Raw genomic sequence first — 24,976 nt, 5'->3', positions numbered from 1 at the left:
CAGGCTTACGCACTGTTGTGTAAACGAATTGAAACCCGATATCACAAGATCTAATTGAATTCGTGCAATTTAGTTTAATCTTGAAAACCTATATACAGTAGGTCTATGTTTTTATGACAAGAAGGGGTCAAGTAAACTACAGGTGATACTAACTAATTATATAAGGTCAGAGGCGCTCAGTCACTTTGTTAAATGAAAGAATACTCAATGCAAATGTCTAAACCATCCTGAAGCCATGGAATTACATTAACAAAGACACGTTATTTAGCCTCGTATGTGATTTTGGTGAAAATTCACACTTTTTGAAAACTTTAATTTACGAGTGCTCAGTCATTTCTTATTAAATAAGATCAGATCATGGTCTTTCAAAATTCATTTTAGCTCAATGTTTAATTAACACGCATGGCATGTGTAAATAAAGTAAAAATATTTTTTAAAGCTAATTTTTGCTCGATTAGAATAGAGAATATATTCTCTATAAATCTAGTTAAATAATCAAATATTTCCCACGTCCGTGCAAAGTGAAAGTAAGTACATTTTTTAAATAATTTGTAATTAAACTTTTTTCTTGATAAAAACATTTGTTGAAGTAATGAAATTCAATTTAATTGATCCTTCTTGTTTGATCAAACGTATTTTCAACTGATTCCCTTCCAGATTGATGGTGATTTAAATTTGTAGATTTTGAGTCAATTCGCCCCTTAGTCAACTCGTCCACTAACTAGTCACCTATTTTATTTTAAATATTTGATATATTATTAGAAAATTCAAACTGAGCATGCAGAAGATTTTAGTGATAAATAATTAAAATGAACCAAACAGAGTACTTAGAGATAAGACACCAAGCTATATATCAATATCAAATCCCCATCCCCATTTTGACTGCCGACGTTTTATTAGGGAAAGAATATTATGATAAAAAAGCTACAAGTTATTGTAGCATGTTTATAATAAATAAACCAGCAAGCATTTAATAACTTAATGCAGCTGACTAGAGAATATATTTTTCATACAGCTAGTTAACACACTAAATATCTTTTGACTTGTCCATCAAAACCATTCACCTTTTTATTAGGGGACCTAAAAATGAAAAAAAATGTATTTCAGTGTGACCAGAAACACAATACACCCATAAACACTTTTCATATGAACTACGTAAATAACCGAGGTATATCGAGTGAAAAAATACGAGTTGTTTCCCTTATCTTCGAGTAAAATCGATATCTCTTACGCTAAAACAATACAAATTAAGCCATTTTTAAACCGCTTGTTTGTGGTGATTAAATGTCTGATTTTAAAAATTATTACATCAATGGAAAGCTTGGGATCTTAGCTTTGCCACAGTATATAATTTTACATATTTTTTGTCACCAAAGTATTTAAATTAACTGTTAAACCTACCATATGTCAGACCATTTTACATACGATTTATACAGAGAGATACGCAACCGGTTATCTTTACTCGAAAACCTACTGATAAGAATAGCCTGTCGTCTGCTAGTTGGGGAAAGTGTTTATTGGTGTATTCCAAATATTTCAAAATCTGTTTCACAGGCAGATAACCAGTTGCACAGCATTATTCAATGATAAATGACATACATTGAATAAAAATTTTAGTTTGCATGCATTGCTCCTTCAAAAAATGACTGACAGCAATTTATATTTACCCCCACCCAGCCAAAATCACACCTAAAATATACCAATATGGGCAATCTTCATGAAGGTGCAGCATACTCCAGATTTCGCCCGATTCCTTTAAAAATATCAGTATCACGCAGTGCAAGCTATGGCATTTTCAGAAATGACCAATAAAGTGTCTGTCATACGTTTAGATTTTTCACAAAATTTATCTGAAATTTCTTACTTGTTTGGCGCCAACTGTCAAAGCTTGATTTTTAACTTTTTCACCTCCATTCGGAGAGTCAGAAATACAAACAAAGCTACCAAAATGCTTAGTTTCGGGTAAAAACCCAAAAATACTTCTCATTTCCTACACACAAACAAGAAAGAATTACAATGACAGAGAAATATCAGAAGTTATCAGTACCTTCAAAACACCATGTCTGAGTTATTAAAAAATTTGACCAGGGCCATCATTCGAATATGTCCCCTGCCCCTTTAAAGGGAAATTTTCAATACATATTTACTGATTGAACTGTACAGGCTATGGTGATTGATCAGATGGCTGGTCTTGATCTACACAGGTCACATGACTAGGACCTGTTGCCTCTAGTCAAAATAAATTGATGTGCCCAAGTAAAGGGACAATATTTGCAAGAATAATATTGCCCATGCACAAAATACCACAATATTTCATCGCATAGTACAATTAGTTGGACTACAGTTACCAATAGCAGGCAAAAGTTTATATACTCTTTGACTTTAAACATATTCTTAATTATGATAATACAAGTAAATGGCTAGTATACTTGTACACTTTGCTTATTTATTACATTCTTTTATTCTTCACAGATACTTGACTGTAATACATGTTTTTCTCCTTGTAACTCCAACTTCTCAAGTTAATCTTATCATGGTTTAGAACTGTTCATTATTTATGGGAGAAAATGTGCAAGCAGCCGTATAGCTCATGCAGTCTGCAGAACTGTTTTCTTAGACTTAGGGTCTCTAGTTTGAGTCCCGTAACATTTTTCTCAACCTTTGACATTTGCGCCCAACATGGGACCATTACTACATATAGCTCAGAGTTTAATTCACATTGCTCTGTAGCATTAAGAAATTAGAGGATGATTTTCAATTTAGAGGGTTATGTCATGGTATCGAACTGTTCGCTAATTAGATTAGATTAGAGCTGTCATCGATAGAGACAATATCAATGTATCGTTGATATTTTCCTGTTGATCAGTAGTTGATACACTGTTGAAAAAAAAAAACGATTATTTTGATTAATAATATAAACCTATAAATTATGAAAATTCACTAAAATCATATACAAAAGCAGGTAGCCATATCTAACACTAAGCTTTTGTTACATAATGGAAACATTTCATAGCAGTGATGACAAAATATAGTCAATATAGTCAGAAAACAAATCATGCAAAAGTCCTTTAGAAACAGGACACAACATAATTGCAAGAACAGAACATTTATTTTGCTAAAATCATTTAAACAGGTATCAAAAAGTATTATATGCAAGAAAATAAGAGTGTTTTTAAATTATTGTTATATCAGTGTATTGCCGTTATTTGTCAGCCGATATCAATGTATCGTCAATATGCTTTGCACTGTATCAATGACAGCTGTAGGTCAGATAATGTTTACCTTGCCAGATAGCTCAGACGGTAAAACATGTACTGTATTTCAACATGTCCAGGGTTTGAGTCTTGGTCAGGCCGTGTATTTTTCTCACCCTGTTACAATTTTATTTGATCAATAAAGTAAGACCAACAGTATTATATGTAGCTTTATTATAAGTAACAAATTGTAAAAATATCAACAATACTTGCCACATCTAGCACTTTATGAAAATGCAAATGCTGTAAATGTTATTTCTCCCTACTGAGACAAGCTTACTTTGTATTATTTATAGAGAAAAATGGCACAGAAATATATCCCTGGGTTGACTGCAAGACCAGCAGACAATCCAGTAGCAACAAATGCTGCGCCAAAAGATGTGCCACAAGAACTTATTGATGCATTTACAAGTGGTGAAAAGCAGGTATTATAAAATTTTATGAATTTTTAGATTACATGTACATGTATATAGATTATATTTAGATAATTTGGTTTATGCAGAGTTTGAGATAAATGGTTTGCTACATATACATGACTTCTGACAATAAAAATAACAACATGATTACAGAAAGGAGAACAACAAACTAGGCAAGGCTTTCACTTCTGTTAATGATAAATTTGTATGCAAAATAATGTATTTGTACCCAAAAAATATTCCTATTTAAAGAATTAAAAGTGTTGACAAGTTTCTAGTTGAAAATGCAGAGCCTGATATAGCTAAAAAAATATTTTCTAACAGAAGAGTTAAAGCCCTTTATCCCACCAAAGCTTAAAATAGGCTTTTCTCATATTGAATGTGTTCTATAGTTCAATTCTTTTTTTTATTTTTGTTCCAGCCAATTAGTGCATTGACTGAATTTTGTGCCATGCAGAGATTGACTATTTCTTTTAAAGAAGTACCTGTTAAAAACTACTCACTAGTTGACAAGTTTGCAATGGAATGTACAGTTGATGGCATTAGTTACCCACAAGGGAAAGGAAAGACCAAAAAGGAAGCAAAAACAGATTCAGCTAAAAAGGCGTTTAAAATAATACTTGAGATAGAGACATTTGAGGATCATGGTGAAGGTACTGTTATGTTTCCATCTATTGCCCCTGGGGTTTCCATTTAACACCCCTGGGGTTTACATTTAATGCCCCTGGGGGTTGCTAATTAGAACAATAAAAAATTGGCTTTAAGATATGTTATTAAAGACACAGTTCATTTAATATAAAAATCATGATTCATTATTATGATATAAAATATAGAATCAATACAGGATTTTATGCTCCCCAAAGGGAGAGCATATAGTCACAGCTTTGTCCATCCGTCTGTCTGTCCGCTTCTCTCTTCAGAATGTAACTCTGAAACTAAAAGAGGTATCAACAAAAAACCTTGTAGGTAGATAGCTCTCATTGAGTAGAAGTGCAGTGCTTAGAAAGTTAACATTCTTGCAGTATGTGTCATTTATTGCTATGTTTTGAATAAAAATATTTGGATATTTTGGATTGCTCTTTCATTATGGATTATAAACTTTTTATTCTACAAAATGTGGGATGTAGAATTTTATTTCCAGTATTGTTCATGGATAGTTTAGGCTGTGTCAGAAGAACACATAATTATACAGATTGGCCTTGCGTCATATTCGTGACATAGACAAGCTAATATTTTTGCTTGCATTGTAACGATTAAAGATAATGTAACAGTAAAAGAAGTATATGTAGTTACAGATTTTGTTTGAATGTTGATTTGTTTTTTGCTCGGAAGGTAACACAATGAGAATATTATTTAATATTAAGTTTTTGTTCAGTTTGATAAGGTAATATTAAATTATGTATCATGGTTAAAATATGTCTAACAAGATAGAGCGTAGTCAAGCTACATGTGTGGTATATACAAGTCATCATTGCTGCTACTACCATTGTAACTATTCAGTTAAAAAAGTAGTACATTCATGTTAAAATGGATTTAAATCACTACAGTGTTGGAGCAGTACCAATAGTCGCAGATATTATGATCCATATTTTTACATTATGAATGATTGTGATAGTTTACATCACAATAAGTATTTTTGTGAAGAGGTTCTATTAAAGAAATAGGTTTTGTTTCTGTTTTGTTGTTTAATTTCTTTTTGAAAGTTTTTGTTGTTTGTTTTGTAAAATCAGTCTTGTTTTTCTCTTTAATATTCTGATTTAGAACTACATTCCCTTTATGCCTATTCACAGATGATTGTCTATGAACAGGCGCGAATCCCTATTGATTTTGATTAGAGGGCTTGCGTGCTTCCTGAAAAGATTTAAAACTTTCTATTTCTGGACAATGTTGTTCAAAATGACCTGTTTTTGAGCAGATTTTACAAAAATGACTATTAACCTTGCGAGAAATATTATTCATATTCCTACCTTGTTGTGAATGATAGTCTCGGTTCTGCCTCCTCCTGCTCCAGGTCTGGGGTGGATCCTGATGGTACTGAACTGGTTCTTGCCTGGACTGGTTCACAGTTGATTGGTGAGTCATCAGTTTAATGAGAGTGTCCAATTTAGCCTCAATAGCACTTGATTGTGAATTTTCACTTACAACTGAAACTTGAACAGTGTCTAATTCTGATTGTTCAGCCCTTATAGCGGCTCTTCTGGCAATATCCAAAGATAACAGTTCTTGTGGTTTGACAATTCTCTTAATTGATGGGGTTAAACCGTCCACATACTTCGAAATAAGCCATGAATCTGGCATGTTTTTGTCATTAGTCAAATTGTAAAATCTGGTTGTGTAATCACATACTGTTTCATTTGGTTCTTGTCTCACAGCATTTAAGGTATATCCACCATCACTACCATCAAATCGCTTTTTGAAGGCTTCAACAAGGTTATCCTTATTGTCCTTTGTTTCATCTGGTAAAGATTGGTACCATGCTTGGGCTTGTCCGGTAAGGTGGAATGGAAAGGTCAACTTTACCTTCTCATCATTGAAATTGTAGAGGACTTTACATATAGAAGTGTATTCCTTCAACCATGTTTCACCCTTGGAACCTGGCTGACCTTGAAATGTCACAATTTTAACATTCATTCCAGATGCCATCATAGGTGTTTGTTTGGTAAGAAGTACAGGAATTTCTTCTGCTTGAATGTCAATGGAATCAGCAGTCTCTATTGTCTCTTCTCTAAGTGTTGCCTGGTTATCTGTTAAAGTCTGCGTCTTTTTGCTCTTCCCAGTGCGAGATTTCCTTGGTGTTTGGGAATATCTTTCTGGGGTCTTCTGACGTCGACTCTCAAGGTTTCTGAGGACTGGTCTCTTACATGAACTTGGCGTTGTCATAGGGAAAGGATCGTACTCCACCAGAATTTTATGATCCTACGACAGTTGGCCTTTTTTATTAATTATTCATGGGCAGACTGTGTTTAAGTCCTTTATGACGAAACCCTGGAATAACAGAGTTAACACTTTATATATTAAAAATCCAGTTTATTACTTCAACGTCCAATTTTGGAATGATTACATAAATAACATTTTACAACATTATAAAATAAATCATTATAAGAAATCAATACAATATTTGAATTAACAATAGTTTGATCTTTTGATTAACAAATATGGGGAAATTAGCTTTATAGATTAACTCACTTTGCATAAGAGGTACCATTTTAACAATTCAAATAATTATAATATTACTATTACATAGTACCTAACAAATAATATCAATTTACATATTTAGAATAGATTTTATAAACTTTAATGAATTATAAAATATAATAAAAGTACATACCTGGAATAACAGAGTTAACACTTTATTAGTTAAAAATCCAGTTTATTCTTCAATGTCCAATTTTCGAATGATACTGGGACAGTTGAAGCTGGAAGTTTTGTTCAACTCTGTTAAACCATATGCAAATAAACATTAATGTATAAAATGTCCTAAGAAGGAAACATTAGGATGATTTCCTGCAAAAGTTACTATTTTTGTTTAACCATATATTTAGGCATTTAGATAAGGATGGAAAAAGAAAGGAGTAAGCTGACTGCTTATCAAGACTTGTTTGTTTAAGTGCTAATTGTCACTTATTGTAGCTTGACTTTAAAGCATGATATAAAGTTACTTTAACAAGTCTTTGTTAGAAAGCTTATGTAAAAATAAAACTGAAGTGAAAAACACTATTTTTAAGTAAAATTGTAACTATTTTAAAGTTACCAAAATAAAACTATTATATTTGAAATCTACATTTAGAAACAAAGATTTTGATATAAAATATGAAATATCTATTTTAAAAATACTTATTGTGATGTAAACTATCACAATCATTCATAATGTAAAAATATGGATCATAATACAGACATCATAATGACAAAATAGAAAAATATTGCTATTTTCGCTGTTTCTTACAGTTTTTATTTTTCATTCATTATCGTATATGAATTGGTGTGAAGAGAAGAGAAGAATTAGATTTCTTGAAGTGCATTTGCAGCAGGTGAAAAGTTAAGATTTTAGCATTTTCTGATTTATGTGCCTTGTCCAGTATATATTGGAATCCAGTATTTAGTTGGGTGCTTCAATACTTTTTAGCTCACCTGTCACAAAGTGACAGGGTGAGCTTTTGTGATCGCTTTTCGTCCAGCGTCCGTAAACTTTTACTTTAAATGACATCTCCTCATAAACCACTAGGCCAATTTCATCCAAACTTCACAGGAATGTTCCTTTGGTGGTCACCTTTAAAAATTGTTCAAAGAATATGATTCCATGCAGAACTCTGGTTGCCATGGCAACCAAAAGAAAAAACTTTAAATATCTTCTTTTAAAAAAAACCCAACAGCTAGAGCTTAGATATTTGGCATGAAACCTTCTAGTGAGTGTCTACCAAGTTTGTTCAAATAAAAGCCCTGGGGTCAAAATTGGCCCCGTCCGAGGGGGTCATTGATTTTCCCTATATGCATATAGTAAAAACTTAAAAATCTTCTTTTAAAGAACCCAAATAGCTAGAGTTTAGATATTAAGCATGAAACATCTTCTAGTGAGTGTCTACAAAGTTTGTTCAAATAAAAGACCTGGGGTCAAAATTGGCCCCGTCCCGGGGTCATTGATTTTCCTTATATGTGTATAGCAAAAACTTAAAATCTTCTTTGAAAAAACCCAAATAGCTAGAGTTTAGATATTAAGCATGAAACATCTTCTAGTAAGTGACTACAAAGTTTGTTCAAATAAAAGCCCTGGGGTCAAAACTGGCCCCGCCCCAGGGGTGTCATTGTTTTTAACTATATGTGTATAGTAAAGACTTAAAAAATCTTCTTTCAAAAAGCCCAATGAGCTAGAGCTTAGATGTTTAGCATGAAACATCTTCTTATAGGTGTCTACCAACTTTGTTAAGATAAAAGCCCTGGGGTCAAAATTGGCCCCGCCCCAGGGGGTCATTGATTTTCCCTATATGCATATAGTAAAAACTTAAAAATCTTCTTTTAAAGAACTCAAAGAGCTAGAGCTAAGATATTTAGCATTAAACATGTTCTAATAGGTGTCTACCAAGTTTGTTCAAATAAAAGCCCTGGGGTCAAAATTGGCCCCGCCCCGGGGGTCATTGATTTTCCTTATATGTGTATAGCAAAGACTTAAAAAATCTTCTTTGAAAAAACCCAAATAGCTAGAGTTTAGATATTAAGCATGAAACATCTTCTAGTGAGTGTCTACAAAACTTGTTCAAATATAAGCCCTGGGGTCAAAATTGGCCCCGCCCCGGGGTCATTGATTTTCCTTATATGTGTATATCAAAATTTTAAAATCTTCTTTGAAAAAACCCAAATATCTAGAGTTTAGATATTAAGCATGAAACATCTTCTAGTAAGTGTCTACAAAGTTTGTTTAAATAAAAGCCCTGGGGTCAAAACTGGCCCACCCCGGGGTTTCATTGTTTTTAACTATATGTGTATAGTAAAAACTTTAAAAAATCTTCTTTTAAAAAGCCCAATGAGCTAGAGCTTAGATGTTTAGCATGAAACATCTTCTTATGGGTGTGGGGGGGGCTATATACAGGTGAGCGACCTCAGGGCCATCATGACCCTCTTGTTTTAGTCTCACGCTGTTTAAATTCTTTCACAGAGTCTCCATATGGTGCTCCAGGGAGTTCTGAAACAGCAGTGTTGTATAGTCGTACTTCAGAGCCATCAAAACCAAGTCAAGCCTACAAGGTATGTAATTGTACCAAGTCTTCTTCAAATGAGCCGCGACATGACAAAACCAACATAATGGGTTTGCGACCAGCATGGATCCAGACCAGCCTGCACATAAGCGCAGTCTGATCAAGATCCATGCTGTTCCCTTACAAACCCTATATTAAGTAGAGAAACTGATGAGAAACAGCATGGATCCTGATTAGACTGTGGGGATGCGGGCTGGTCTGGATCCATGCTGGTCGCAAACCCATTATGTTGGTTTTGTCGTGAAGCGGCTCAAATATAGGTCATGTGATTTCTGTTAGATCATTGTTGTTTGTTTCCCCCCTTTATATACAGTAATACTTTGAAAATTCAGTTAAACTCTTTTCACAAGTTGGATATAACTAAATATCTACTTGTACAATACATGATTTTGTTTTATACACACTTTCTTAAAAATATTTGATTATTGTACTTATTTCATGTCTGAATTTTTGTCAGGTATATTTAGAAAATCTGTCAATCAACTAGCTCAGTAGGGAGAGCGCGGGATTTTTAATCCTGGGGGTTTCTGGTTTTATCCTTAAGCAAGGTTAAAGTTCTCTGTGACAATAATTTATCTTTGACATAGATTCTAATGGTCATTTGAATCTCACCGCTCATTCAGAAATCATGTGGGACTAGTTAGTCACTTGTGGCGAAGTTCATAAGTACTGGTCAGTTATTGAGGAAATCTGGTTCACCAGATGGACTTAATGCAGAACTGTGACCAAACTTGTGTTAAAATCACTGGAAACCAAACAAATTTAGAAAATTAAACTGACTGATTTGCTTGTGAACATTCAGGCAGATATTGGGAAAATTGAAAATTAAGTCATTTTGAAATAAAACTACAATGCATATTGTAATTACTACTGCTGTCTGATTGTCAAAATAAAGATTTTTGGATTTTGCTACATTTTGAAAATCTAAAAAGGGCTTTGTAAAGGCTGTAAGGCAAGACATACCTGTTTTTCAAAGGGTGTTTCCAACACATAGTAGTGATTATGCAGTAGTGTGTTAATGTTATTGGTTAAATTGCACTATTGATGTTTTAGCCATGTGTCTGCTTGCATCTGGAATGGACAAGCATGTTTGGTTTTTCTTCCAGAAATAACATTGAAACGTTGCATATTGCCACCTTAATGCAGGAACGAGTTTACTCGGTGCAGTAATGAGTTAACTTGATTTGAAATTTAAAAGGAGTTAGCCCCTTACTGCACTAAGGTTATGATTATGTGACCTTTACAGTGTCAGACTGTTCCCGTCAAAACAATCAACTTTTGATATCTAGAATTTCAACGTCAATAAAATGAGCCTCGTCATGACAAAACCAACATAGTGCGTTTGCGACCAGCATGGATCCAGACCAGCCTGCGCAGTCTGATCAGGATCCATGCTGTTCGCTTATCAACTATTACAAGTAGAGAAACTGATAGCGAACAGCATGGATCCTGATCAGACTGTGTGGATGCGCAGGCTGGTCTGGATTCATGCTGGTTGCAAACGCACTATGTTGGTTTTGTCGTGATGCGGCTCAAATCGTGACTGCGTCTGCTTCATGTTTCTGTTATACAGGCAGGCGATCAAACTGGGGAATATGAACCTCCTCCTCAGAAGATTAGTCCCGAAAAAATATTCCAGGATTATTGTAAAATGATGAGGAAGCCTGGCTCTGTTGATGTTCCTGATGCTCTTGGTCCATTCGGGTAAGTTTACCTGGTTAATTGAGTAATGTCAAAATTAACCTAGATTGAATGTTTAACTGCTTCTTTAGGGCCGGCAAATTATGATTTTGACTCACTTGTCAATTTTATCTGATTTATTTCTTAACTTGTCAGTATTTTATTCATAAAGTATATGCTGGTCAAACTCTACTTGTTTGTGGGACAATCTGGGCAAATCGGACAATTGATTTTGCCACCCATGTTCTTCAAAGAAAAAAAAATGAAATAAAACAAACATTGTTTCATTAAGAGTGTGAGATTTCATATTTAGTCACAAAATAATATGGTGATAGTTAATTAAGCATGAAGAAAACTTTTAAAACGATTTTATGAAAATGAAACTGCTTTTATTTTTGCATTCCAAGAAAAAAAAAGGTTTGTATGGCAAAAGAAATATTACTTATCATTATGTTTAACTTCATTTAGAGGCTGTAGCTATAATTACTGAACTATGTCGCTAGAACAGAGCCAGGCTAAAATATACATCTATGACTATGCCGCCTGATACAGATCTATAGTATACTCCTTGCATTTCACCTGAATATTTGATGTTGAAACAACTAAAAAAAAAAAACTCAAATTCCAAAAGTTCATGTGGTATAAGATATCATTTATCCTGTCCTACATTGGAGCAGGTACCACGATTGTGTCTTACAGGGATTTAATCCATAACCTGCTGGAATTGAAAGTGAAGCCTAATTGCCACCAGTACAAAGTCAAGCTAGTCTGCACATCTGTGTAGTCTGACCAGAATCTATACTATTTTACTTTATTTTTAGCTCGACTGTTTTATTAATATGCTCTGTCCTACTCACCAGAACTTCAGCATCACAATTTTGGTTAAGTTTTTCGTACAACCCCACTTATTTTCTCTACCCTTTGCTTATAAAACTTTGTATACTTATAAGTGACCATAATCTCTACTTCCAGGCAAGAACATGTACTTATAATAGTCAATCATACTGTCTTACAGACAGCTCTTGTTGTATTTTGATATTACGATCTTTTGATTTTCAGATGGACTGTTTGATTCATAGAGCCATCAATATATTGAGTCTTGTCAGACTGGTTTATATAATAATTATGTAGGCACACAGTCTACACTATATACAAATGTATAAGTAGCAAAGGGCTATACATATCATTGTGAGGATACACAGATTTTTAAAATAGAAGTTGTGCCCTAAATCATAAGGCCTGGCTCTTTACTGATGTCACATATAAAGATATTAAGTTATATAATGATGCTTCATTTTATTTACAGATTTACAGCTAAAGTGATAATTGGTGGGAGGGTTATCAGCGAGAGTGTAGGTAAAACAAAGCGTGAAGCCCGACAGTCTGCTTTACTGGAGGCTATAGAAACCCTGGAAATGTCTCAACAGGTGAAGTCAATGCTAGTAGTCTTTATAACTTAACTCTTCTATTGGCTGTTTTACAGGGCATTGTCTAAATTTTCACAAATGCCAAATTATATCAAACTGCATGTTACAAAGAAGTGTGATGATTAACTAGAACTTGGGTTATAAATAAAAGCTTGTAAACAATAGCATGGATGGCTAATTGTCAGAATCTTTGTCATACATGATTAGGTATGATAGTGTTTAATATCAGTGCACACTTACCATGATTGCTTCTATCAAATGTGTCAGGGCAGGGAACCGGTTGTCTGGTAAGGTTTAGAGCATTTTCTTATTTACTTTGTAAGCTGATAGTTGTGTGTTTGAATCACATGTTGCGTGAAAATCTTTTTTATTTGTAATTGCATCTTTCTGTTACAAATTTGAATTTTTCATAGGATTAGGGGGAAATGTAACTTTTGAGAAGTAAACATTTGATTTTGACAAAATTAATAATTAAATAACTAAAGCATTGTATAATACATGACTAACATGTATTTTACTGCTATAATTTCTGGTTCCTACATTTGATGCTAACTTTGGTATGTGTAACAATATAACAGTTGTACAACAAGAAGGATACTCTAGAGGATGAAATGGCGAAAGCATGCTACAAGAAACTGGAGGAACTGATCTCAAAGTGTCGTGATTGTCCAGATATAGTCACAGCTAAACACTCATTTGCTGCCTTTATTGTAAAAAGAGGAGGTAAAATGTTTTAGATTGTTTTAAAAAAGAATCGATCATTTTTGGATCTGAAAAAGGAAAATTTACTAGATTTTGAGAAGTGTTTTTGTAGATCAAGATACTTACATGTATTGTTTGTTTTACCCATTTGGTCAGGATTCCTATGTAAATGATGTCTGACAGTTGTCGTTTTACTCTCTTAACGTAACCAATACCTTTTACATATGATTCTTAGCTTATATATTTGAACAATAGGAAGAGCTATTGTACTCATCCTGGCGTTGACATCAGCATCACACTTGGGTACAATTTTTGCAACTACATGTACTGAATGAAATGGGTTAAAACTTCACACACTTATTTGAGAGAAGGTCACTGTGTAACTTTTACATGAATTTTTACAGAATTATGGCCCGTTTTGAACATAGAAAAATTCTTCATTATCGAGGCTTTTGAAACTATTTCATATTACATGTTTCAGTGAATGATAAAGGAGAAATTGTTGCGTTTGGGACGGGCAATACATGTTTATCGTGTGATAACATCACAACTGATGGCCGATCTGTGATTGACAGTTATGCTGTAGCCATAGCTAGAAGATCTCTTTTAAAGTAAGGCAATACATATACTGGATCTCAGTATTTCTAGATATTTTTTCTGAAACCTGTACTGTTACAGTTATAATGTGTTAAATCTTGACCTCAGTAATATTTGTTGGGGTTTTTTTTGCTGTTTTTTTTCAAATCTTATTATTTGATCTAAATTAATGGCTCACTTTGATCAACATTATCAACAAAAATAACCTTTATACTGTAGTATAGCTTGCTTTTTAAAAACCTCTTCCCTTAAAAAAATTTTTCGAACTTATAATAACAAAAACGATTGTTACATGCAAAATGGTTAGAAACATAAGATATATTACACATATTGTAAAATGACATTTTTTGCTACTCAGGTACTTCCACAAAGAGATAAAGAGTTATTTTGATGGAGCACAGGTATTATCAATATTTGAGGATAGTGATACACCAGGTATGCTACAGTTAAAACAACATATTACGCTACATCTGTACCTGAGCCAGCCACCACCAGGTGACTACAGAGAGTGCCTTGATATGTAAGAATCTATTTTTAGAATAATTTGAGCCCTCATTTGTTGCATCATTATTATTGTTTTCATTATAGTGCTCTCATAGTTATAGACCATCATGTTAACATTTAGAAACTCATATGTTACATGCCATTAATTAAATGCTGAATTTTTTAATTTTGCATGCAATTATTTGTTGTAATTGAAGCTGTTGTTTGCCCTCATAGCTTACATACAGCTAGTATGCTATTATGTCAGTTGTTGGTGTCAACTTTTATACAGTGCATTGCCCTCATTACATACATAAAGTGCACTGTTATGATTGTTGTGTGCCCTCATAGCTTACAGTCAGTGCATTATTATGCCTGTTTCTTGCCCTTATAACTTACATACAGTGCACTATTATATCTGTTTCTTGCTCACATAACATACATACAGTGCACAATTATATCTGTTTCTTGCTCACATAACATACATACAGTGCACAATTATATCTGTTTCTTGCTCACATAACATACATACAGTGCACTATTATATCTGTTTCTTGCTCACATAACATACATACAGTGCACAATTATATCTGTTTCTTGCTCACATAACATACATACAGTGCACTAATATATCTGTTTCTTGCTCACATAACATACATACAGTGCACAATTATATCTGTTTCTTGCTCACATAGCATACATACAGTGCACAATTATATCTGTTTCTTGCTCACATAACATACATACAGTGCACAATTATATCTGTTTCTTGCTCACATAGCATACATACAGTGCACTATTATATCTGTTTCTTGCTCACATAACATACATAGAGTGCACAATTATATCTGTTTCTTGCTCACATAACATACATACAGTGCACTATTATATCTGTTTCTTGCTCACATAACATACATACAGTGCACAATTATATCTGTTTCTTGCTCACATAACATACATACAGTGCACTAATATATCTTTTTCTTGCTCACATAACATACATACAGTGCACAATTATATCTGTTTCTTGCTCACATAGCATACATACAGTGCACAATTATATCTGTTTCTTGCTCACATAACATACATACAGTGCACAATTATATCTGTTTCTTGCTCACATAACATACATACAGTGCACTATTATATATGTTTCTTGATACATAACATACATACAGTGCACAATTATATCTGTTTCTTGCTCACATAACATACATACAGTGCACTATTATATCTGTTTCTTGCTCACATAACATACATACAGTGCACAATTATATCTGTTTCTTGCTCACATAACATACATACAGTGCACTATTATATCTGTTTCTTGCTCACATAACATAACATACAGTGCACAATTATATATGTTTCTTGCTCACATAACATACATACAGTGCACAATTATATCTGTTTCTTGCTCACATAACATACATACAGTGCACTAATATATCTGTTTCTTGCTCACATAACATACATACAGTGCACAATTATATCTGTTTCTTGCTCACATAACATACATACAGTGCACAATTATATCTGTTTCTTGCTCACATAACATACATACAGTGCACAATTATATCTGTTTCTTGCTCACATAACATACATACAGCGCACTATTATATCTGTTTCTTGATACATAACATACATACAGTGCACAATTATATCTGTTTTTTGCTCACATAACATACATACAGTGCACTATTATATCTGTTTCTTGCTCACATAACATACATACAGTGCACAATTATATCTGTTTCTTGCTCACATAACATACATACAGTGCACTATTATATCTGTTTCTTGCTCACATAACATACATACAGTGCACAATTATATATGTTTCTTGCTCACATAACATACATACAGTGCACAATTATATCTGTTTCTTGCTCACATTACATACATACAGTGCACAATTACGTCAATTATTGCCCTCATAATTTACATACAGAGCCCTCTGATCATTAATACCACTTGGCATTGCAATTTTAGTTTTAATATTAATTTGATTATTACTGTTTGTACAACAACATTTAGTTCAACTAATATGCTGCTGAATTTGTAAAATGGACTTGTCCAGCTTGGAATTTTAAAATAGTCCATTAGTAGTGTAAGTTAGTTAAATACTAGTAGTCTAGTTTGCACATCCATGCAACTTGACAATACTGCATGCTTGTGGCAGGTCTTATATATAGTCACCAGTGGGCCACCAGCACTTAATTGATAAACTGCATGCAAAATATATTTCCTCCTTTAATGTCACAGTCTCACTTCTTTTTAATCAACAAAACAAAGATTATAAATGCTTTGAGGAACAATTTGTAATTTTAAAGACATATGCCAGGGAAATATTGATCTTTTTTTTCCAGTAAATGTGATCCATTGACACCTGAACAAGAGGATATGGTGGAGGATGGTTCCCATTTCCCAGCATTCAATGATGATTTACCAGGCTGGTTCTCGGTTAAAAATGAAGATGGTATGAGAATTTTGTATACCTTTGTCACTTAATACTTATTACTATTCTTTTTGATACAGGTGTTACTTCTTTATTTTAAATTGACCAATAGTTGTTGTTGTTGTGTTGTTGTTTTTTTTTGTAAATAAGGAATTCCATTTTTTCTTCATTGGTATATGTTTCTTGGTAACTTTTGGAGATATGTTTTATATGTTTCTCTTTTGCCTAATTTAAGGCATAGACAGACAATTCAATTTATTAACAAACTTTTTAATCTTTTGGTTTAACAATTGTATCTTTTTGCAAAGTGTATGAATAAAAGGTGATTGTCAATGGTGTTTACAATTTTCCTGACTAAGCAGCATTTAATAAAAGGTTAAAATCATATTTTGGGCTTGAACTTGTTATGTTTGTTCATGTAGGTCTGGTGGAATGTGTAGAAGAGGACCAAGCGGCTGTACAGGACCTTGATAACTTACAGGAGGGAGCTGATGATCTTCTTGTTATGTCGTGTAGTGATAAACTCTTACAGTGGAATGTACTTGGTGTACAGGGGGCGCTTTTTAGCGTCTTTATGAAGCCTGTCTATATTGATTCCATTGTTCTAGGTGAGAACAAGTAAATGCTCAATTTACCCGTACTGTAATCAGCTGATTTTTTGTAATGGAACTCTTCTATCAGTTTAGTATTCTTGATTCAGAGTTTAAGGGTTTTCAGTATGAAAATTAAAAAAAATTGCTACCAACAGTATAGAGCCTGGTCAGACTGAATGGCTCTATATTGGTGGCAAATGATAATCACATGGTTCCGGCTGATTTTGGGTAAACGGTTATTTTGTTGCACTTTTTGTTGGACTCCATCAGTTAAACTGTAATGAATAACAATAGACTTCAATATCTCTCAAATGCTTCCAACAATTCAATTTGTATCAATAAATAAAAATTGTAATGACAACATATCTCACCTGATCTAATGAATTTATAACATAATCTATTAATTTGACAATATTCAGGAAGAGAATATCACCACGGGCATTTGTCACGTGCCGTGTGCTGCCGTCTGTACGACATTTTGAACAAATATCTACCTGAACCTTACATTATACATCACCCATTCCTGACCACTACAAACCTTCATATAGAAGAGAAGGATGGTGCACACACAAAATACAGTATGAATTGGTGCCAAGGAGATGATACCCCAGAAATTACAGATGGTTATTCTGGGAAAACTATTGACGGGCAAGTATTTTATGTAGATATAAATAAAATCTTTATCTAATGACAGGCATATACCAACAGTAAAGAGCCTGGCCGGTCTGCACATTCCTGTGTTCCAAACAGACTATTATAACATTCTGACTGTTGATTTGTAGAATGTATTTTAGTAGTAAATGCTTAAAACTCATTCTGTCCTATTGCCAACCTTTGGTGTCATTGGTATCCTTAACCTATTTACAATTGCTCCCTACTGACTTGTCTTGGCAGCTAAAAACAGATTAGCTCTGCAATGCCTGGTGACTTACTGTGTCATCAAATTACATTGGTTTGTTTTTAGCTCGACTTTTCTATGAAAAGGGGAGCTATCCTACTCGCCCCGGCGTCGGCGTCGGCGTTGGCGTCACACCTTGGTTAAGTTTTTCGTACCACCCCACTTTATTTCAGAAGTATTACAAGTATGGCTTTGAAACTTACCATACTTGTTCACCATCATAACCTCCATCTACAGACAAGAGTACAATAACTCTGTCAAGGTTTTTGACAGAATTATGGCCCTTTTTTGACTTAGAAAGTGTATTGAGCTTGGTTAAGTTTTTTGTACCACCTCACTTTATTTCAAAACCATTGGAGGTATTGCTTTGAAACTGACCATACTTGTTTACCATCACGACCTTCATCAACAGACAAGAGGACATAACTCTGTCAAGGTTTTTGACAGAATTATGCCCCTTTTTGACTTAGAAAATACATTGAATATGGGTAAAATCCACTTATTGCCTTAACCCTTTGAGATATTGCTTTGAAACTTTTAATGCTATTTCACATCATTACCCCCATCTGTACGCAAGAGAAGGTAACTCTGTCAAGGATTTGTTTTAAAAATTAAGGCCTTCAAACTTTGCTGCAGTGTTCAAGGGTATCACACAATTCAGTAAAATAATTCTTCACTAAATATCTTAATGCTCATGGCCATTGTTCACTTTAAAAATACAGAGATTCTTGTATTGCCTTTTACTGCAAAAACTTTTTTTATTGGCAAGCAATAAAAAAGTCGAGCGCGCTGTCTTACGGACAGCTCTTGTTAATATACTGGTATTTGCATCATTTTTTAGCAATCAAGATTTGCATTCCATCTGTATTATAAAAATTATCCACAAAGGTGTGAAAATCAATGTCTTATCATGTAAATTAATATAGAGTAAAATTTATGGAGAATTGGAAAACATAATTTGATATGCTTTATACGGACAATGAGATTGGACAATACCAGTATGAACAATATTTTTGTATTTTAATGGTGAAACCATCTTCAACAAAATATTGGACTGTTCCAAACTGAAAACAGGTTAGGTCAATTACAGAAATATGTATCACTGTGGGTCTAAGTCATATTCTACCTTTAATTTTTTTCTCTAGATCACCATTTAGGAGCACAAAGAATCAAGGACCATGTGCAAGCAGACTTTGTAAGGCAGCTTTCCTGTTCCGATTCCGAGACATTGGAAAAGTTCTGAAGAATAGAGACATGTGTTTGGCCCCCACTTATATACAGGCTAAATCTATGGCAAGTGATTACCTGGAGGTTAAACAAAAATTTCGACTTTTTACCCACAAAATTGGTCTTGGTCACTGGATTCAAATGCCTAAAGAGATCAGTTTGTTCGATAAGTGAAATTTTGAAAAAAAGAAGATATTCTAGTCCAATGATATTAGGACAGTAAGATTTTGATGGAGAAAATATTATATTTTGTTGATACCCATTTGTATGGGATCTGAATTTGTTGCAATAAGAAAGTTTGAAAAACATTGATAGAGTTTACTATCATTTGTGCTATATTTCTCATTTTGTTTCTTCTTTTTTTAAGAACATACATGTACACTATTTTTGGAATAGGGGCACTATGCCTTTTCATTCTATTATTGACATAAGTTCAAAACTGTTTAAGTTTTGCTTGCAATTTTATTTCTTATAAACTGTTTAAAAAAGTAAAAACTTAACATTTCACACATCTTCATGGTTAAAATATTTGACAACTTAACAAGACCTTGAACTATAGCATATTTTTGTACTGAGTTATTCCCCTTTTTGTATGAATTGTTTCTAGTATGAAAACAATCAGTGTGTTATTATGTAACTGGTTAATTGGCTAAAATGTAAAAATTTATGTCAAACTTCAGCTTCTAATTGACTGACTTATATCTTTAATTTGAAAACAACGAAGTGTAAAGATTTATGTCACAGTCAGTCATGAATTCATATATATTATTATTCGTGTTTGAAGTTAACCTCCAGTAGAGCATTAATATTTTTCATCGCAAAATCATATTTTATAAGCAAAAAAGATATATGATATTATCAGCATTAAGTTCTTTTTCATTATCTGTAGCTGGAGATGCACCAATATAGATATTTTCCCCCACTCACCATTCTTCATTTATATTATAGAATTGCCCTGCTTTGGATATTGAACTATCTGTTGTAAATGTGAGAGGTTTTCATGCATAAGTTAACAATTTTAGATCTAGCAATTATAATGTGTATGACTGGTCTATGCCATGAGGATAGAGCTCTACAAGTTTGTATAGTTAAAGGTATTACTAGGTTTCAAACCTTTGGGTGCTTTGGTTTTATTATTAGCTCAGCTTTAAGGAGAGCTGTTGTACTCATCTAGGCTTCAATGTCAGCATCACTTAGGTATTTCCAAAACTACTGAAGGGAATGGATTGGAACTTCACACACTGATTTGAAAGCATAACAGGAGCTTACTTTCCAAGACCAATAACTCTAACAGATTTTGATAGAAAAATGTGCCTTTTTACTCAAACATTGAGAATAGTCATGCACGCTGTCCTACTGACAGACTGACAGCTCTTGTTAATGTAATGCAATCTCGCAGACTGGTAAAGGACAGGTCTTGATTCAAAGCAGGACAATTTGGTAAGGGAAAGGGTTAACCAGTTTTATCACATGTCAACTGTACTTACATCCTTTAAATTCAGTCTAGAGGAAAGTTTAGAATCAGACTATGAGAAACTGAAGTCTTTAACAACCTAACTTGATACAGTTGTGTAAAGTAATTATCCTTGATGCTTTTATTATTTTGTTAGTACATCTGACCAGTGAGTGGTGATCTTCTGTGACAATCTTATATCCTTACTCTTGTATTATTTTTGCACAATATAAGTTTCGTTCCAGATTTGATTTAAAGCAAAATTATATATTGTTCAGAAATTGGTTATTTTCTGTGCAATAGCAATATGATTTTCTTTTTGATTTGATTTCTAACAAATGTTTACCAGGAGATACAGGTCTCTTTGTTGAACCAGCCATTGTCCACAACATGTGCTAAACTAATGTCCATGCAGGGGAGCAAGTTAGTGCTATGATGGCATTCTCGTTAAAATTTTTAAACTGTTTATACTTTTTGTCTTTATTCATTACTACAATCATGTTTAGTTTTTTTATTTCATTTATAAATTGTTAACAATAGTTCATCAGATCAGTTTCAGTAAAAAAATTAAAATGAACATTACTTTTGTTGTTCTTTTGTCACATTTCAGTTGAAGATTATAACCACTGTATGTAAACTAATGTTATGTCTGTCTCTCAACCTAATGGTTATGGGTTCGAGCCTATTTTGGGTCACACCCATGTTTCCTATACTAGTATGACCTCAGTATTGTTCAGGTCTAAGTAAATATTTACATTGGTTGCAAGGACAAATTGTCTTTGATTATACAGAAAGGGGCGCCTGATGTTCTCTTCCTTCATAGTTGCCAGGTAAAAGTATACATAACAAAACAATTGAGTGCATGTTTTATCATTTTTTATATTTTCAAACTAAAAGGATTTTTAATACATAGTATGACTTTTGCAAAACAATGTACAATGTATATTTGAATTAAAATTTATAAAAATATCTCAAAGAAATTCATTAAGTTACAAAGATTCCTATATTAAGCTATGAAATTCATGTTGAAATCCCATACAAACAATTCAATTGCATACTCGATGATCATGAAGTTTAAAATATATGTATATGAACATACAAATCAAATTTCCATTAATAACTTGAAATGTGTCCATAGGACACAAATGCCCCACCTATTGACATTTTACCTTCATGTACAACCTGGACATGGATGTTGCACAAACTAACTGACCCTGGAAAAAAATTGTGCCAAACATTTTCACAATCCATTAATTAAATAAGACATTTATAAGCCAAAGAAGATGGCAGACACAAACCATTTGACCTCTAAGTGTAACCTTGACCTTAACATTGCTGACATGAGTTTTATGCACATAATGCATTGTCTGACTGGTGAAGATATATGCCAAATATTTAGACAATCCATCAAGATATGACAGTTATAAGCCATTTTTACAGGATTTGACCTTTGACCACAAGTATGACCATGACCTTGAAAGTGTGGATGTGGATCTTGCATGCTAAACAGTGTCTACTCATGGGGATCATGTTTACCTTTTTCTTCTTCTTTTTTTTAAATCTTATACATGCAAAAGATTCTCACCAGACACAAACACCAGCTGCATTTAAAACTATAAATATAGACAAAAGACTATAAATATAGACAAAAAGACTATAAATATAGGAAAAAAGACTCTATAGACAAACAATAATTTTATAATTTTTCCTGGCTTCTGAATAATTTTTTTTTTACACCTCTAGAATCTGCAACATATTTCAGTGACAGCATAATTATAATATTTTATTTTTTTGAAATCTTAAGACTAAATAATTTGATGTAAAATATGGGGCATAACATATACAATGTACAAGCTTCTAACTTGAAATATAAACAAATACCAGTAACTCATTTATATGACTGACAACTTAAAAGACTAAGTGTAAAATTTTATATCAAAACCTATTTAATTTTCCATCGTATTTCTTTAACAACTGCCATAACGGTTAGATATTTTACCCGTAATCCAAAATAAAATTAACTTGTATTGGTAAAAATATCTTATTTCATACCCATTTATTTTAATATGAAATATATTCTAATATTTTGCTGGAAACAGTTTTCAATGTATCATAGATGATAATTTTGTACAGAGATATGGCAAGACATTTTTGTGTAGATTAATGTTCATTATTGAGCTTTTGCTAAATTAAATTGGTCAAAAACAGCACAGCTGTTGGACCAATTTAACTTTGTAAATGCTTACTAATGAACATTAACCAATTTAAGAGTTTAAACTCATTTTTATGAACAGTTAATTCACTACATTTATTTACAGCTGATTTACTAAAGTAAATGTGTTACCATTCCTTTAAAATACTGCAATCTTATTGGACAAAAAATAATTTTAAACACTTAAATGTGTTAACTGGTAAAAGATAAATAGATAAAATCTAATTTCATTTGCCATAACTGATATTGATTTCATAATTCAGTCAGGCAATGAGTTGTAATAACAATTTCACATGTATAGATGTAAGTTTTGTGGCAAAAATGGATGTTTGAATCATACTCATTTAAAGTGACATTATGCTCAATTTTTTATTGCTGTCAAGTTGAGCTGAATTAGTTATAAACATAGTATTTCAAAAGATTGACTACTGTAATAGTGATTGATCAACAATTATTGGTAACAAAAAATGTTAAGGATGAAATATAAAAACTACCTTAATTATATTAAAAAGAATGCACCCACTCTGTTAAGAATTGACCTGACAAATTCTGAATAGTATTTATCGGAATATCCGAAAGTCACATGGATTTTTGATTATTTTTGCAAAGTAAAATATAATATTGAACAAAATTATGGTAAAATATTAAGTTATTTCCATGTATTACCTATGCATTAATCATTTACATTTGGATGGGCAATGGCATAATGTCACTTTAAAGTCTCGCATACAGTTCATATATACTAAGTACCATTTCATATCAATATTATAAAACCATAAATATATCCAAGTTAAAAACTTTATAACAAAGAATTTATCTTGTAATATCAATAATAAAATTAAAATTTAAAAAATAATAACATTAGATCTGTAACAGAAAAAAATGACATAATATCTTGCTGTTGGAATATAATTTTTGGAGTTTTCATATAGGCAAAAAATTAAAACTGTTAAATAGAATTTCTTTAAACTTGGCATGTTATTAGAATATGGTAACAAAAACATTTAAAGTGGAAAAAAATTGGATTTTTTTATTTAACAGTTTTAATTTTGCCTATATGTCTATATGAAAACTTCCGAAAACGTCCTTAAAAGTTGGTGTCTTTAAAGCCAAATAAGATACATGTACTGATCTAAATATAATTTTGACTATCTATTTTGTTTACATTCTAACAATAATCTGCTAAATAAGGACAAGAGCAAATAAATTTCACATTTCTTTCAAGAAGTATCATACTTTGTTTAAGTATCAAATAAATATTTTAAAAATATTCTAAACTAATAAATTTCCAAATTTCATGACTTTAAATATAATAATCTGCAATAACTAAAAATTACAGAGGTAATGACATTTCCTAAATTAATATAGAGGTCACATATGTATAAAAAAAATAAACAACACCACCTGCAACACAGAACATAAAATAATATACAAAGAAATTTTATCAGAATCAAAGTAAAATCGGAAAAAAATACATCTAGTATGAATTTCATAGATTTTCTGGTAATCCACTGTACAAGTACAGCAATTAAATGTATAATGTTCATCATAAACAAATATTCAGTTCTAATTGTTCTTTATCTTTGGAAATGAAACAGTGTTTGGAACTCAAAGAAGAAAAATTCACCAGTGTTTTATACCAAGTTTGATCATTAGTCATCAGTGACCCCTAGCAAGAATCATGACAAAGTAAATATTGCAATTTTGGAGGAGATTAAATTCTAATGCAATAAAATGGATGATATTAAAAGCTAGTCCTAAAACCCCTTGGTTCTTTTAAGCTCAGTATTAAAATACTAGTAAGTTGCTGTTTCTACTTTATTTGCTTT

General features: G+C 32.6%; 1 protein-coding gene across 1 annotated transcript; it reads left to right on the top strand.

Moving 5' to 3' along the window:
• Positions 1 to 423: 423 nt before the first annotated feature.
• LOC132713577 (adenosine deaminase domain-containing protein 1-like) lies at positions 424 to 21,512 on the top strand. Its single transcript, XM_060696214.1, has 13 exons — positions 424 to 527; positions 3,551 to 3,679; positions 4,092 to 4,323; positions 9,318 to 9,406; positions 10,991 to 11,121; positions 12,404 to 12,524; positions 13,103 to 13,247; positions 13,708 to 13,837; positions 14,182 to 14,343; positions 16,676 to 16,785; positions 17,187 to 17,372; positions 17,777 to 18,005; positions 19,401 to 21,512. The coding sequence occupies exons 2-13, from the start codon at positions 3,557 to 3,559 to the stop codon at positions 19,654 to 19,656; spliced, it is 1,914 nt and encodes a 637-aa protein (XP_060552197.1). The 5' UTR covers positions 424 to 527; positions 3,551 to 3,556; the 3' UTR covers positions 19,657 to 21,512.
• Positions 21,513 to 24,976: the final 3,464 nt, after the last annotated feature.

Source organism: Ruditapes philippinarum, unplaced genomic scaffold (assembly GCF_026571515.1).
Source record: "Ruditapes philippinarum isolate M1 unplaced genomic scaffold, ASM2657151v2 ctg4826_1_1_1_1, whole genome shotgun sequence".
NCBI lineage: Eukaryota > Metazoa > Mollusca > Bivalvia > Venerida > Veneridae > Ruditapes > Ruditapes philippinarum.
This window is presented reverse-complemented; position numbering and strand designations above follow the sequence as displayed.